Here is a 17010-nt window from a genome sequence, read left to right on the forward strand (position 1 = left end):
AGGACCAGAGAAACAGATCTCTCTCGTTAGATGCTGTACCCCGTGTCATCTGTGCTTAAATCCCCTGTAAATATGTCTATATTTTTGTCCCTGTTTGGTTCAAACATATTTTCTCAGCACTTCTTTTGCTCTTTCTCTCCACATGGCTGATGTTTTAATTCACTGTAATTATGGGGTACCTAATATCATAAATCACTCTAAATACTGATTAACCAGTTCGTCCCTAATGGTAACTACACAACCTTGTCAACTAGAAAATACTCTCATCCCCCCGTATGTGTTTTCTCCTTTCATGAGAGGAGTCTGAATCCCACGTGAAAGGGCATTGTTCCCATGTAGCAGCCCATTCCCTTCAAGTGAATATCATCTATCCTTCTCCTCAAAGATTTTAGATTTGGGATTGCTTTTACACATGTGTATCCAGCATAGATATGTTTCTGAAAAAAAAAAAAAAATTCATAGCATCTATTGAGTTGGAAAATTAATTAGACGACCTAATTGATTGTGCATGAATTCCTCTGTGGAATGTGTTCTGCTGATGTTGCGCTCACCCAGCACAGAAAATCTCAGGAGCTAATTCCTCTGGTCTCTTACTAGAAGCTGACAGTTAATTGAACATAAAAAACCCCACCCCACAACCCCAACCCCAAGAAACCTTGAGGGGTCTCAACACAAAAAACATTACATGGAAGATCTTTCCTTGTTTTATTACAGGAATGCCAAGAGGCCGGGAGGCAGCTTGAGGCTCCCTTTATCATTCACAAAACACACAAGTCTGTGTCCCAAAGGCTGTGTAGTCTGAAGAGGAAAAATACCCCAACAGCATCCAGAAGTATTGGCAGCCCCACGTTACATGTGGGGAGCTAATATACAGGGAGATTAAGTCACTTGTGTAAGGCCGTACAGGGAGTCTGTAGCAGAGTCTGAAACTGAACCCAGGTCATCTCAGTCCCAGCCAAGTGTCTCAACCACAAGACTATCCCTCCTCTTCAGTATGTCAGTGCAGAAAGTAGGCCAAAAAGCAGTTTCCATCCTTTTATACACAGCATTCTGTAAGGCTGTGAAGTATTATGTATTAGACAGGCGTCTGGATCAACAGCAGTTTCTGCAGATATTTTTATCTGTAAACAGAAGCAAAGCCTGTAAGGGCTTCGTAAATTTTACATAAATTACTATTTTATCTATAAATAGCATAGTTAAAGCTATAAACAAGATGCTTAATTTCAAGGCATTTTAATGATTTTTAAGAATGGAAAATGTACTTAAAGGACTTCGGTGTTCTGAGACTCTCTGATTTTCTTATGTCTTAGGTTCTGGTACTACTCATACATCATGATGCATGAGCAGTGATGCGTAGCTACGCCAGGCTATATGTGGTGTGTTACACCGTGTGGTGTAAACTGAGAAAGGGAGGCTCAGGACGTGTAACAGGCTAACGTACCAGTGTTACTTAAAGGTTAACTACTCCTGTGTTGGGAGTTGGTGAGGCTTGCAGTCTTCTGACCTAAACCTGAGCAATTCCTCTTATGTTGAGTGTTTACTTACTTTTTGGAGAATCTCTGTATACCCAGAGTGTAACAAAACATCTGCTTTAATCTTTTGTACCGCAAGTGGAAGAGAAAGAACCCCAAAAGGTACAAGTATGTGAATATGTATATCCATCATCCTCCTTCAACTGGGATCTTCCATTTGTATGTAATCAGCTTTACTGTGTTGAAGAATACAAAGAACAGGCTAGAGCCATTCTTTCCCCTCAGTGCCATAGCTAGCTATTTCCAGATACCTGGCTCATCCATCCCCCAGATGGAAGTTACTTATCTGGTTCTCACCGCCGTGTTCTGGAGCATCACTTTTGTGATCTCCATTAATTGAAACCATTAATTCCAGAGCTTCTTTGCATTTACACACATAATTTTCAGTGATTGTCATGTCAAAAAAAAACCCCAAACTTTGAAGGACCACTGGGATTTATGCAGTATGGAGGTGAGAGAAACCTTGTTTTTCAACCCAGAATGTCTAAAATAAGTAGTGAGGAATCATCCAAAACTCTACGGCGATCAGTGTAATGGACCGTTCAGTACAAACTACAGTTTCCAAGATTCTGATGCTATTCCCCTTGAGCACATAGTTAGTAAAATACAATTGAGCGTGTCAGTTTTGGTTGAGCCAGTATGGCCCAGCTTTTGGAAAGAGGCCTGTGAAGCTGGGTGGATCTCTCTCTTCCCTTGACTCTCCCAGTGCTGGCTGTTGTTCTGTGTGTGGGTGGGTGCATACACAGTCACAGGCACCGGGATTCCCCCACTGAATTGTCAGTCAAAGAACCCTTTTCTTGTGACTGGGACCTGAACTTCATGCTGGATGTCCCTGTCTGGACACCTACAAAACCAATAAATTCTATCTAATAAGGAGGAAACAGAAATCTGTTGGAATTTCAGTCTCAGAGCTTGAATGTTCAAGGCACTCAGGCCTTGAGTTGCTTGCATTTTGAGTAAAAGCACAAAAAAAAAATTCCAGTGTTTGCCTAGAGTATTCCTGGTAATTCATAGTCTTTTGGAAAAACTTCCAATTGTTTTCAACTTAAAAAAATAAAGTGTGCTCTTTGTTGCATCGCTAACAGAAGAGTCAATAAAGACCTTTCACTCTTCTTGCTCGCAGTGTGCAAGTAAGAACAGAACTTGACCCTAAGTTTGATAATTGTCTGTGGCTTCAGATTTTTTTTTTTTAATGTTTTAAAATACATAGTTCTCCACTCTCTCACTGCTTGGGACATAATTGACAGTTGCCATAACTAGTTTCCATAATCCTTAGAATAAAGATGTAATGGATGTAGAAAATCCTCAGTCACCTAAAGCTAGTCATGCATCGACCCTGGGGGACATCCACCATTGGTACCAAGCAAAGAGAAGACTCCTTCAACCAAGTGGTCGGCGAAGACAGGAATGATAGTAGACCTTAAAGAAATAATACGTTTACTTTTTTAAATTAGATACTAATATCTCTGATGTTTGCTGACTCTTCCCAATCAATATAGAAGTCTAGAAGATGTGTGAGTATCTTCAGTTTTCTGAAGATTGTTCACAGTTAGCAAGAGAGCAATTTAACGCTTGAGTGAATGTTGGAGGAAAGTGTTCAAAGGGGAAAGAACCCTAGAGTTGCTGAAAACCTGTAAAACTCAAGGATGGCCAGAGGACTAGTAACTGAGAGGAGGGGTCCATAATAATATCTCAAGAACTGTACAAAAAATTAAGAGTAATGAAACACACGAGTGTTAGCATCTCACATACTCTATAATGGTGGGTATAATATAGGTATTTTATAAAATTATACTCGTTCAGATGAAAACACTTGTGAGTCAAGGTTAGATTATTTGCCTTCTTGGAAGGAGATGTTTCCTGCTTCTAGCAAGAGGTATTGAATACACGAGATAATTCTAGAATTATGGCATGCATTCTGCAGCATTTCCACAGAGATACCATCGGACTTATTCAGAGTTAAGTAGTGCATGTTATTACCGTGTTTATTTTTGGACCACAGGCTTAATGCAAATCCCATATATGTGGTTACGCAAAACGAGCCAGATTCTGGTCATGATTACACTGGTGTACACAGGGAGTGATGCCACAGATTCACTGCGGAAGGAATCTGATCCTGTAACACAGAGGGTTGCATGGTATTGCAGTTAAGTAGTTGGTGGCTTTCACCATAGAGTTAGAGGTGAGATATTAGTGTCTGAATAATTTTTTTGTGCATTAATGACTTATATTTGTAAGACTTCGAGATTTTTTTTTTTTTTGGGAGGTTTTTGTGCAATCATGAAATGAAATAATTATTAAAATTTTTCAGTTAAAATCGAAATACTGTATGTTATTACAGTTTTTCAGCTAGTTTTTGTGTCTTTTTAGCGGGCTATTTACAAGATGAACCTCTGTGTTACAACCTTACTGAAAAAGAACACTCGTAGTTATTCCAAAGTCTTCAGGCTAGTAAAAAAAAAAAAAAAAAAAAATCAGTATTTACATCCTATCAAATTCGTCATCACTACAATCATATCACTAAAAACACATGTATATGAGAAGCATTGAGAATACAAAAACCTGGGCATGTGCCTGGCTGAAGAAATGGGTGAGGGAGCTGTTTGCCATGTGCAGAAGAGTCTTTACGGGAGTACGATCTGCGTGCCCCTTGCTTTCGTTCGGTGGAAGCGCTCCACCGCCATCATCTCTCAGGAGTGCTGGGCCTTTTGGGTTATGGCAAAGAGGGAGCTTGCTTAGGACAAGCCAGATGATTCCTGGCAGCTGTTGCTATAAAGGAGTAAGAAGAAATTGTTGATTGCTCTAATTACCTTGTTAGAGAGCTGCTCAGGGTTCAGAAGCTCTACATTCTGTTAGGATCACAGAAGTTGCTTGTTGATGCAACATTGTGGTAATTCATACTTACCAACCCCCAAAACATTGTTGTTACATGTACTGCCTTCCCTTCAAACGGTCCACACTGAAAGTGAGTCAACTTCCCACCATTCCTGCATTCACTTGGGCAATGGAACTGGCTCCCTTCCTCCCTCTCAGCTCCCCTTTTTATTTATAACCAGTTTTCGGTTCTGGACTGAGTTCTGTTCCAGTGCTCTGCAATATTCTTGTGTTTCATGACACTGCAGAGGAACATTTATATTTTAGAAAGAAAGTTATTTCTAATGTATTGTACCACTCCCTCTCCATTTTAAATGTGAGCACTGTCTCTTTAAATCCTGTGTGTTGCACTGTCTGAAAGCATTTTCCCTTTCTTTGGATGTTGGTCTATTTAATATACTGTAAGTCATTAGGATCTGTTTTTCTTACACAGTTTGCACTACTTTTGGATAGTCTCAGTTATTTTACAGTCAGTGTCTTCTGAAGCCAAAGAGAGAAGAAACACACAGAGCTCGTCTACCAGCTTTGTCTTTACCTTGCTATTGAATAGTTAATACTTTGTGGTATGTTAAGAGAGTTTCTATAACGTGGCACTTCTTAAGAACTCTTTTTAAAAAGTAGTAATAAACTTCAGCCAACTTGTTCTTTTTAAGTGAAACTTCCAGAGTTCTTCAATTGAATCCATTCTCCTTAATAATCATCTGGTCTTGACAATAAATATGTCACCAAAGTTAGTTGCTTTTTTGCAAAAAGAGAGATGGAAATCGACTCAGAATTTTATTTCATTGTTGCTAGCCTGTGAAAGAAATTGGAAAAATTAAAATCTGCAAAGAAATGTTCCTTTGTAGCTTATAGAGCAGTCGTGTGGGCTAGAGTTTGTCAGGTAACCGATTATTCCGAAATGAGAAGTTACTCTGCATTTAGCTGCATTGCTTACTGTTTTCTTCATCATGGAAAAGAATAAAATGTGGTAACAATTTTCTGTATTTGGACTGCTGCCGCACATAATTGGGAACAACAGAGCTAAAGCCTTGATTTTGGTGAAATGCTTAGTCTGCGTGTTGGATTAAAATGTGTGCAACAAATCACTCCAATTCTGTAATAATTTTTTGAACATTATTTTTTTATTTTATTACTGTAATGTTATTACTTTTCAGTTACAGACTTCGAGAACTGGGTCAGTTGCAAGAACAAAATTGGCATGAAAATAGTTGTATATTTGTTCTGGAAAAGGGATGGCCAAAATACATTCGAAAATGGTCAGCCTGCACTGTGCTGTACATCAAACGCAACTGATAATGTTGGTCTCACGTGGTTAGTAAGGTCTTATTTAGAAGTCCTGCTCTTTACCCAGTATCCTAGGCAGACCAGATAATATTTGCTAGATAGACATGTTAAAAAGATCATCTGTGCAGAAATGGGTTTGTGAAGCAGCTTACGGAATGGAAAATAAATTTAGGCCGGAGTGTGGCAGCAAGTCAATATATGAGAACAACTTGCAACAAGCAAAGGTGAGGAAGACATGCAGAAATGGGGTCATCAGAATCAGGAACTAGAGGATAATATTCCTGGGGCTGGAATATATGAGGCACTAACTAACTTTTCGTGGCTGACTAATACAGAATAAAGAGTTAGGATACCAGTGGAAGTTATTTATTGCAAGTGTTAGAGATGCTTCCATGTTTTTTACTCTTGTTAAAATAACAAGAGGCAACTTGGAGCTGTGATCTGTCCGCAGCACAGCTGTGGTATTTGAGACATTTCTGCTGCCAGATTTATACCCCTGCCAGAAACGGTGCGCTCCGAGTCCCTAGTTCCAGTGACATCTTAGCACCAGGCAGTGTTAAATCTCAGCAGTCTGGGCTCTGTGCTGCACCGTTGAAGCAGCCGGGAAAGGGTCTTGCTGACACGTGAAGCCATCTCTGGCGCTGGAAGGGAGCAGACAGAAGTGGCGTGGTGATAATTTCTTCGCATACCACAGCTGAATCTACCAAACCCCGTTGGTAAGAAGTGTTAGACAGCGTAGGAAATAAGTTTTAAAATATTTACAAAGTTTTGTTTTCTTTCCTTCTGAACACCCTCTGATATCTTTGCCATGTACTTTCCAATGATGACACATTGGGATCTGACCGGGGTGAGTAATGGTGTCTGGCTGGGGGGGAGGAGAGGACAGGGAGTGCTTAACACTGAGTAATTATTTAAGGAAATGGCCCGTGTGGAAAAAAGAGTGTTGTGATTGGATGCATTTATCAACTTTCATTTCAGTGTCACCTGTGGATGGAGAATTATTGTGTCTGAGTTTTTAAATGGTTGGAAGTCAGTGCACCAAGCTCACTTGGGAATGTTGTGTTGTGTGTCTGGTCTTGATTCAGTCTGTGAAGTGAGATATACAACATGTCCCTCTATTAGGAAAGACGGAGGCAAATAATAGTTATCCCACGGGTTCCTGAGCGTGGTCATTCCCTTTTCTGACCAGTACTTAAAAGCCACCAAGTCCTGTATGCAAAACATGATTTCATGCTAGCCTACAAGCAACTGAAAGGGATGTTTCGCTAGTGAAACTGGGGTTAGGAGCTCATTGCCCTTTCCTGTTTCTCTGGTACGGTGGCACGCGCAGGTTTGCATTAGTCTTTCGGGAGGGGTATGTGTGTAAAGCATTCTGTTTGTTCTCTCTGTCCATACCAGGAGATTTCAGTATGTCTGAAAACACCTAAAATCACTTGGAAAGACGTTTGGAAATTGAGCCTGAAATGCTGAACCTTTGTGTTCTGTAACACGCTGTGCTGTGGTGGTGCTTACTGCTAGTCAGCTTGGTCATGTCGTGCTCTTGTGTCACTTCCGAGACTCTCTAGTTCTTGGAATCCTACTGCAAAAAATGGTTATTTCAGGCACAGCACATCCTGCCTCCTGAAATTAGGTGTTTTTCTCCATCACCTTTAAATGTATTTCTACCTTCGCTGAAGAGAGTGAAGGGATTGAGGTGATGGAAACTGAGTTTGTCCATCAACAGTTGTTTGTATAGTGAGAGGAATGGTATGATTTCCAATCCTGTCAGTAAACATGGCTTTTGTGAAGAACTAACATTTTAAGAGTTGGTGTTTCCTATCATATCCATACTGCCATTGGGTCACCATGTATTTCAGATTTTAGATCAGAATATTGCATAGACATTTCTTCCGTTTCTTCTTCCCCATTAATTTTTCCCATACATAAGTGGGGAAACGTCACTGGACGTTTTTTGAAACTCCTTTGGAAATCCCATCATCTGTGTTTCTAATCCTCATCCTACTTTTTCTGATGTAACAAAGATGTGATATGTTATGTATAGGATTCTCAGCACCTGCCATTCCAGGCCAGGGAAAGATGGAAGCTCCATTGCTCATACTGTTTCTGCAGAGTGCTGCAGTTTAATTACCCAGAATTGTTTTCTGCTTGTAACTGCATAGCTAGAGTTATTCTTTGGCTGGGTGAGATCAGTTTCCAAAAGAGCATCCACCGGTACGACTGGTCGCGATTCTCTTTGCCTGGCCAAGCAGTGGCGTGGGCTGTCCAGGGCAGCACGGGCCACGTGAGCAGCGCGGAGTAGGTTTTGCAGAGATGAGACTTTCTGCCTTGTGCAGTCTCACTTCCAATGGCCCTCTCTTATCCCCCGATGGTAAAAGAAACCCAACCCAACCAACCCACCGAACAGCAGAAAGAAAAATGCTGCTGGGCAGGAAAGGAAGTTGTAATAAAGACCAGCTTTAAGCTGCTCGGGCAGTGTGCAGCACGAGGTACCGTGTGAGCTGTGCATGCCGTGTGCCGAGGACTGGAGAGGCAGCGCTCATTTTATCCTTACCCGTTTCTTTATGATGGCAAGAGATGGCGTTTTCCTGTTTCCAGCAATGAGATCTTGATCATGGTAAGAGAAATGCTGGCTTGCTAGGGTGCCATCCTTCGGCCTTTGCACCCATTTAGTTCCCATTTTCCCAAGGGTGGAGGAGTCTGCCCACCTCCCTAAGAGATGTTTATCAGTTTGCAAAAGCAGGCTGTTAATTTGAAACATTAAGAACCCTTTATAGGAGATTTATAAGGAATGAATCTTGGAGGAAGGACCGAACAGAATTTCATCCAGCATCTTTGCACTAGCATAATTGTTTAATCTACATTCCATTAGGTCAGAGTTTTTCTTAAAGTCTATTTTTACATTAAAAACTATACTGTGCTTGAAAACAACAGAGGTTACATGCACTCAGGGCTTAAGATGTGTATCTGGTGTTGAGTGTCTTGCGTTATCCTGGTGCTCAGAGTCTCTTTGGTGCTGTCCAGCATTACTTGGAACGATTATCATTATTTACTGCTGTGCTTGGTTTAGATCAAAGCCTGCCAGTACTACATATTTCAGCAGCCTCTCTGGTGCTTTTAGGAGGATAAAGGATCTTTTGAGAAGATAACTAAAATTACTTGATTATTGTGGCTGAAACAGGAATGAGCTTTAGGTCAAAATGCAGCTTGATTCTTTCCGGTGGACTTAGTAAGCTGGATTCCTGCATGGTGTAAACCAGCCTCGTTCTATTGCCCTCTTGCTCTTTTTGGTGGTATATGATCTTAATGTGGTTTTACAGTTTCTGCCATCTTCACAGTTGTCTGAGGCTCCCTGTGGAATTACTCCTTATCAGAATAGCTAAGAAGTATTTGAAGAAGCAGATAAAGTTGTTAGATAATCGTGACTAATGCCTTACTGAAGGCTGCTTGCACGTGCTGAATTTTGCATTAGAAGTGACTTAAAACATTTGAATTCTCAGTTGCACATCTTAAAAAAAAAATCTTTTAACGAAGCTAATTCAAGTTTCGACATTCTTCAGTTAAAATGAAATTACCTCTGGAAAAACAAACAAACAAACATACAGTGTAATAGCTTTTCTGGCTATATTTCCCCCCTTCCTCTCTTTTAAACACCGGACTGATCACTTGGAACCTTGTGTTTGAGCTTTACTCAGTGAAGTAGTTTGAGTAATTGCAAATGACACAAACTTATAAGGAAACTTGGTTGTTATGGACTAAAGATTGGGGTTTTAAGCTCACATCCCAAACCATTACCTTATAGCATAGACCCCAGGGTTTACTGTGTCTTCTGAAATCATCATAATTTGTAAAACCAAACACCTTCAAGGAAAATGGTGTAACTCAAGGAAATCTTTTTATGTGTGATACCATTCCCTCTTCGTTTCACCATTGTGTTAGCGGAATCCCATTTCCTTTTCTCCTTCTTGTAGGTCTTAACCTTACAATGTGTCAACAAATCTTAAAGTTGGTATTAAGAAGGCTTTAATTTTAGAGCTCTTTTCATTAAGCCTCTGTATAAAAAACCTGACTTGAAGTGTGGATTTCTCTGTTGCTGTAGGTTGGTGTGTACATCCAGATGGTCTTTTTCTCATGCATTTTCTGACCTTTAGAATCTTCTGTTAAGAACACCAAAGAAAATATAACTTTTGAAAAGGTGGAAGACTGTATTTGATAAAATAGAAGGGAAGCTATACTCAGCAGAAAACTGCGTATTAAGAATAAAATTTATCAAAGCAAAGGATTAGAGGAAAGTAAAGTCCATAATTCCCCATACTCAAATGCTATGAACCTGGATAATAACAGATAGGATCTGGATCTGCTTGGTTTTGAGTGCATATTTGACCTACTTCTTGCTACTGAAACCTTGCAAGAAGATTTGCAGGATTATAAAGTTAACTTCATTGGGTTCACCATATTTCTAAGTCACATTAGCCACTGCAAAGTCATTTATAGCTTGAAAGCAAACAATCGTAAATGCTGATCCATTCATATTCTACCGTAAATACAAGATGGGTTATTCACTACTGTCTGATGCGCGCTACCCGCTGCCACTGAGAACAAAATAACCCCTTTTTAAACTGTCTGTATATAAATGGCACAGGGACACTCTACAATGGGGGATTTCATTCCTCTGGAGATTTCCTGTTGCCGACACAGAACTGTGGTGTTTCTAAAGAAATTGTCATCTATTGTTTTAATATAGGAGTTTGATTATTGGGAGTTTTGCATGGAGTAGAGTGGATAGCTCGCTCAGACCTTGTTTTGTTCAAGGTTGAAGAATTGATCTTGGAATGAACATTTTATGATTGATAGATATAATTGATCATTACTTATCTGTATTCATTTGCGTGCTGAAGGAATAAGATAAAGCTGGTAATGTTGGGTTTTGTACTACATGCTTCCAAAGCTACATCTCTACAATGAGAAATGAGGAAGAAGGCAATCTAAATTTAGACAAGAACGAAACAAGTCTGTCTTAGTAGGAAAATCAAAGCAGTTTCAAAAATGCATAAAAATGGGAAAAGAATTTGATAGAAGATGTAGTGCAGAAAATTAATATGGGAAGTGAAGGGACACAGTGAGAAATACTGAGCCAAAAATACTAAGAATTAAGGAATTAAGTAACCAAGAGTAAGAGAGATGTTATCAAAGATCCTGACCTGTTGCATGATGAGGCTTACAGAATTGCTAGGGAAGAGGAGGGTGAGGGTCTCAGTAATTGTAGCTGTACTGTTTGGACAGGATGAAATAGAAATTTTATGTTTACAGTCTGATAGCATTTAAGGACGAAATTAAATAGCAGTAATTGCAATTGCATATTTTTATACAGCTGGTCCAGCTAACCAGAGCTAGGGAGACTGAAAAGAGCTAGCTAAAGCATTCCTGTATCACACAGGCCAATTCTCCATAAATCTGGAAGTACAGGGCAAATTTCCAGAGGCTGGAAGAAAATTATTATTGTTCCAATATTTTAAAAGGAAAAGAGATGATCTGGGTGATTATAGGTCTGTTAAACAGGCCAAAGATAGAATAGCAATTATAGGGTGTAATACATAGTTAATGAAGAGTAAATGGTATTTAATCTCATTTAGTACAAGTTTATCAGAAACGCGTCTTTCAAACTAACTTGATATCTTTTCTGAGGAAATCATGTTTAATTGAGGAATATGATAGTGATATATTGTTACTATTGTACAGCTTCTGTAGGCCATTTTATTTATTATATGAAAGAGTGGCTTGATTAATTGGCAGAATTACAGCATATGGGCATGGCGTCCCTGGGCTGGAATGAAGATTAGTTAAATGATAGGTTTCAAGGGGCACCTGGTGCGGGGAGATGGGAAAGTTCTCACTTCTTCCCTATTCAACACTCTTTTTCAACGGTTTAGTGGGAACATTATCATTAACAAAGTTTGGAAGTGGCATGAAAATTGGAGGCATTTATAGTGTCGTGACCGATCGGCAGTGTGGATTTACTCAGTGACCTTGGCTGAGGCACCTGGTAACTATTTCAGTTCAGACAAACACCAGGTTCATAATTTGCTGGCCGTGCTTACAGGAGGCTGGACTCTGTCCTGGTGCACCACAACAGAAAAAAACATTTTAGGGTCACTTGTGAAGGCTTAGCGGGAGCGTGCACCCCGGATGCACAGGAGACAGCAGGAGCTGGCGGTACCACTGTTTGCTTGTTGCCCCTGGAGAATGGAACAAAATAAAGCCTACTAGCATTTTATTAACATCTTCGTTGTATTCTGTCTGTTGGCTTAGTGGCCTGTCCTACCATAAACAAATCAAAGCAGATGTGTTCCACATGCCCTCCATTCAGCTCTAGGCAGAGCTTACCCACATATCTGGTACAGTGTATGCCTGAATAACAGTCAAAACTGTCCTCAAAAAACTTCCTGCAGTCTGTATTCCCTTCCCTCGAGACTCATTGGAGAGCAACACTTGTGGAAACAAACATCAACTCTTTTATCAGTATTATTTTAATTAATACCCTGAATATTTAAAACCAACTGATGACAAGACCTCCCAGAGCGTATTACTAGAGATTGAACCAAGCAGCAAAGGGGGGGACCTGCAGAATCTCAAGTATGTAATACTCCTGGTAGAAAGGTCACAATGTATTTATAGGGCTGCTTATTTGCAATGCATTTGAAGGAGAAGAAAACTTGAGAAGAATCCTCTGCAGAACACTGCTGAGTAAAACTATCGGGCTGGTGGGCAGTTTACGTGCAGAAGACTTGCCTAAATTGTTTTGCTGTTGCTTTTGCAGTTTCGTTGTGTATTTTTCTTGCGACGCTGATGAGGTTTCCTCTCTTTGGCGCAGATTACAGGACCGGCCCTTGCTTCACTTTGATAACCAACCAGATGTGCCAGGGACAGCTCAGTGGAATAGTCTGCACAAAAACCCTTTGCTGTGCCACAGTTGGGAGAGCATGGGGCCACCCCTGTGAAATGTGTCCTGCCCAGCCGCATCCCTGCCGCCGAGGCTTCATTCCAAACATTCGAACTGGGGCCTGTCAAGGTAAGTTAGCAGCACAGCTTCCCCAAAAGCTGCTGAAATTGTTACTGGATTAATCTTAATTGAGTTACACTGCTGTGAATAACCTGTCCTAAGCCATTCTCAGCTATATGTGTGAAGAATGGAAAAACCTTGTCAGATGCATTACTTCATGATTCAGTGAGTGCCTGATGTTCAAGTGAGTACATTAGTAACTTAGGTCATGTGAGAGCAGCCAGCATCTTAATGAATTTCTCACTGCCAGCAGCCCTTTCCCTTGGTTCTGTAATGGTGTTTTTCTGAGAGCACCACTCGATCATTCCGTGGAGGAATTTCTTCTGTTTCAAAAAGCACTCAAAACACGCAAAAACCAATCTGTGGCAATACTGTTCCATTTATCCGGTGTGGGATTTTTTTGTTGACTTTGGATTCATGCTGGGTATCTTATCTCTTAGGCTGCGCTTCTTCGACCTGGAGAAAAGTGCGTGTCGTGCCATTTGAAATGCCCTGTTATGTATTTTATACAATTTTGGAAATGCATTTGCATTTGTTTCAAATCGTAAAATCCACCCAGATGTTGCTTACTTCTTTCTGAGCATGCCTTACCATAGAAAGTCCTTACACTGCTTTTGGCTTTTATTCTAATACTTCCAGCTGTATAAATTCTTTTATTGTCTGGATGTCTGGCAGGAAACAGGAGAAAGTTAACAGGGGCAGCTATGTATTAAACCGATGTGGATTATAAATTCCCAGGACCGTGTCTTTGGGGCTAGTTTATTTCAATCTGTCTAACATTTTCTAATAAGTTACGATATTTTTGAAAATAGGGGAGATAAAGATTATGAGTAATTTTATTTAATCATGAAATTCCTCTGAAGGACTTCAAGGCATTCCATTGCATTAAAAAATGTAGATCTCCTCTGTCACAGGCCAAGTCCTGGTTGGTGCCTGCAGACAGACAGGCACGATGAACTTGGAGATGGGCATGTTTGTGTATGCTGCATAATGGGCATATATTTTGACCTCAGCCATTCTGTTCTCTCCTCTTGCTGTAAAGCTCAGAACTAAATTGTGCAGAACTCTGTGAATCGAGGTTCTGGACGCTTGTGAAATCTTATGAGCGTAGAGATGTGGCCCACACCCCTGAACTCATGCCACACCTAGTTGTATCCCTCTTGTTTCTGTCACGGAAAAGCTGCAGCGACCTCTCCAATGGGTTTGTGCAGTCCTGAATGAGGCTACTCCTGCTTGCTGCACATTTCTTAGCATGCAGTTACATTTATGCTGATCTGTGCACGGTGCCAACACAGTTTTGGCCCTGTGTGTTTGCCTTGTACTTTCCAGTTTTCCCTTCTCTTGTAATGTGTTCATAATTTCAACAGATCTGCTATGGAACCACATATTAGCTTTATTTTTCATGCAATTGTACTAAATCCAGTCCTTTTGAAATCAGATAACATCCATTCAGACTGAAGACATTTCGGGGATTTCACATCCATATTCTATCTGAGTAAAGGAAAGCAGATTAAATAAAATCCAGGTTCTCTGAAGGGAAAAAGGGAACGTTATTATTGTGTGGAGAAGTCAGAAAAAATAAAAGAGAGGGGAGAGCAAGCTTATTTTAAAAAGTAAATAGACTATCGCTGCCCACAGTTTGACTTTGTCTGTCTGGCTGAAACTTAAATTAATATCACAGCTGAGGTTTTTAAAGATACAAAGGAGGAAAATGAGAGCCAAAAGGTGGGATTTGCAAACAATCGTTGTGACTCAGGAGCATGACTTCTATTCTTTCAAGTTTGGTTTTTGTTTTTTGAAGTCAGTACACTGCCATGAAGTCTGGCTGATGCCTGTAACTCAAGCACCGCACATGGCAGCAGCTCCATCCCAGCAGCAGTGAGCGTGCTGGGGCTGTGCGATCTCTCTGCTCAGAGCTGCTCTGGCTCTGCTGCTGCACCCTCCGACCCGGTTCAGTTGGCCGAGGGATCTTTGCATAATGCTCTGCCATGTGGTACAGATATGCCCCTTGGCATTCCAAAAATTGTGTCTCCCAGGGAAATTGCCTCTTGGCCTTTTGTACAGACATAATACTTCACTTTTCAGACTCCAAGACACATTACAGCTGTCTCTCTGGGGTTTATAAAGGGAGATTGGAAGGCGTCATCTCCTTCAGCTTGTGTCCCTGCGTTGGAACTGCTCCTAGTGCCAAGAAGTCGGGTTTTACCAGCAGTAGCTGGTACTCCTTGGGGGAGCGTGGGCGTTTGGGCTGGAGAAGTGCTCTGCTCCCAAGGGACTTGGAGCGCCAGACCCAGGGCAGCCCCTGGGAGCTTGTACACCAGACCTCCAGCCACTGTCTCCTGGTGCAATGCCACTCCTCCTCCCTTACGCTCTTTGCTCTGTTACTAAGCCCTGGCAACGCTTTTGCAGCTGAGTGACGACACACGTGTTGTGCTAAAGCAGCTGTGAGGCCAAAAACTGGGGCCTCGTGAAATCATGTTTGTCTTAAGCTTCCTACCTAGCCTGTGATGCCATCTTTGTTGTTTCATTCTCCTGAGTGAAAAGGTTAAAAGCAAAGAGAGAGAAATCAAGGGAAAAAGTACATCCAAATTTATGAATGTCTAAGTAGGTCATTAAGAATTCCTCCAGAGACATTAATTATGGCTATGAAACGCCTTGACTCAAATCCTAACCAGAGCTTAAGGCCGTTGGTGCTGACGTTACCGGAGTGACGAGTTAATCATTTCCATCAATCACGACGATGCAGTTCCCCGTGCCTCTCCACCAGGCCCCCTCCACGCACAGGACACGCCGCCCCCGCCTCTCTGCGCTGGTGGGCTTGTGCGCTCCAGGGGGTTGCCAAGACTTTCAAAGGGGCGAGCGATTCGAGGTGCCCAGCTGCAGATCCTTGAAAGGAACCTGGGATTTGGCAGGCTGCGCTCTCTGCACACCATTCCCCAGATGTTGTAGAAAAACAAGGCAATAGCAGTTAGATGTTTAATGTCTGTAACAATAATAGCCATGTGATTTCTTGCAGAAAATATTTAGAGTATTGTACTTAATCATACTTTGCATAGATTAATTACAAAATTAGTATCTGTCTTTGCAAGCAAGTATCATAATATTATGATGGGTGAAGAATGGATTTAGACATATTTGCTTTAATTTCTGTGTAGACAAATTATTATGGCTGTTCTTGAGAAATGAATTAAAAGTGGGTGTTTTTTCCTTTTTTATACGATAGATGTGGATGAGTGCCAAGCCATCCCTGGGATCTGTCAAGGGGGAAATTGCATTAATACTGTTGGATCTTTTGAGTGCAAATGCCCAGCTGGACACAAGTTTAATGAAGTGACACAAAAATGCGACGGTAAGAACTTTTAGAACTTTCTTCTGAAAGTAAAGGGGGGGGGAGTCTTCTTTTTGGGGTCAAATTTGTTTAGAAGTTTGTAACAAGCTTTCCAGTCTCTTTTACCTTGAATGTGCAAATAGCATTCTTCACAACAAATACAAATAACAGTCTTTCACTTCTAAACCAGAAAATCCTAAATTTTGGCCCTGCAGCTTTTTCCAGCCCTTTATTCACATAACATTTTACAGACTTAAAGGTACATCTGAAACAAATTAAACATTACAAATATTTTTTAACCGATATGCTGCTTTAGAAATTCTTGAGGCACGGTGTGAATGTTGTAACCAAAAAGTGTGTATGACTGGAAGGTTCAACACATTCCCACCTACTCAGATGAACCGTATTTAACATCCTTATTTAACATCCTTATCGTGCCAACCATACTTGACTTCCTCTTCACTCACCCTGTTTTGGAAGTATAGCAGGTGCTAGATATTTGTATGGAAATCTGCAGTGAGTGATTATGGAATCTTGCTAATTTTTAACTGTGATTTGAGAGTATTTTTTCTCTCCATAATATAATATTCAGGCCTAGATGTCTCCTTTGCCTTAAACGAATTTTGGAGATATAAGAAATGTAGTGCTAAAATGTGTCAATTGCAGAGTTTTGATTCGTCATCTTTACTGTGAAACCCATATAATTTTTAAACTCTTACAACTGATCCTCCTTTCAGTTGTTAGACAAAAATTAAAGTAATTGGACAGACAAGTTTCATAAGAGGTTAATGATTTTGTGTTGCCACCTTTCAATATCATAAAGGTGTGTGACTGAGAGTAGGGTGTGCATGCACCTCCCTTTCTTGCATCGGGTGACTTTAAGGAAGCACTCAAAATTTTTTAGTCATTTTGGAAGAATTATGACTTAATCT

General features: G+C 40.7%; 1 protein-coding gene across 1 annotated transcript in view; it reads left to right on the plus strand.

Moving 5' to 3' along the window:
* LOC104506047 (fibrillin-1-like) overlaps window positions 1-17010 on the plus strand; it is a gene marked incomplete at both ends in the record, with an annotated part of 80272 nt that overhangs the window by 24820 nt on the left and 38442 nt on the right. Inside the window, 2 exons of the mRNA XM_010146853.1 lie at window positions 12562-12759; window positions 15974-16099. Coding sequence (XP_010145155.1) covers window positions 12562-12759; window positions 15974-16099 — 324 coding nt within the window. The remainder of the gene's footprint in view (window positions 1-12561; window positions 12760-15973; window positions 16100-17010) is intronic.

Source organism: Eurypyga helias, unplaced genomic scaffold (genome assembly GCF_000690775.1).
Source record: "Eurypyga helias isolate BGI_N326 unplaced genomic scaffold, ASM69077v1 scaffold28112, whole genome shotgun sequence".
Lineage (NCBI taxonomy): Eukaryota > Metazoa > Chordata > Aves > Eurypygiformes > Eurypygidae > Eurypyga > Eurypyga helias.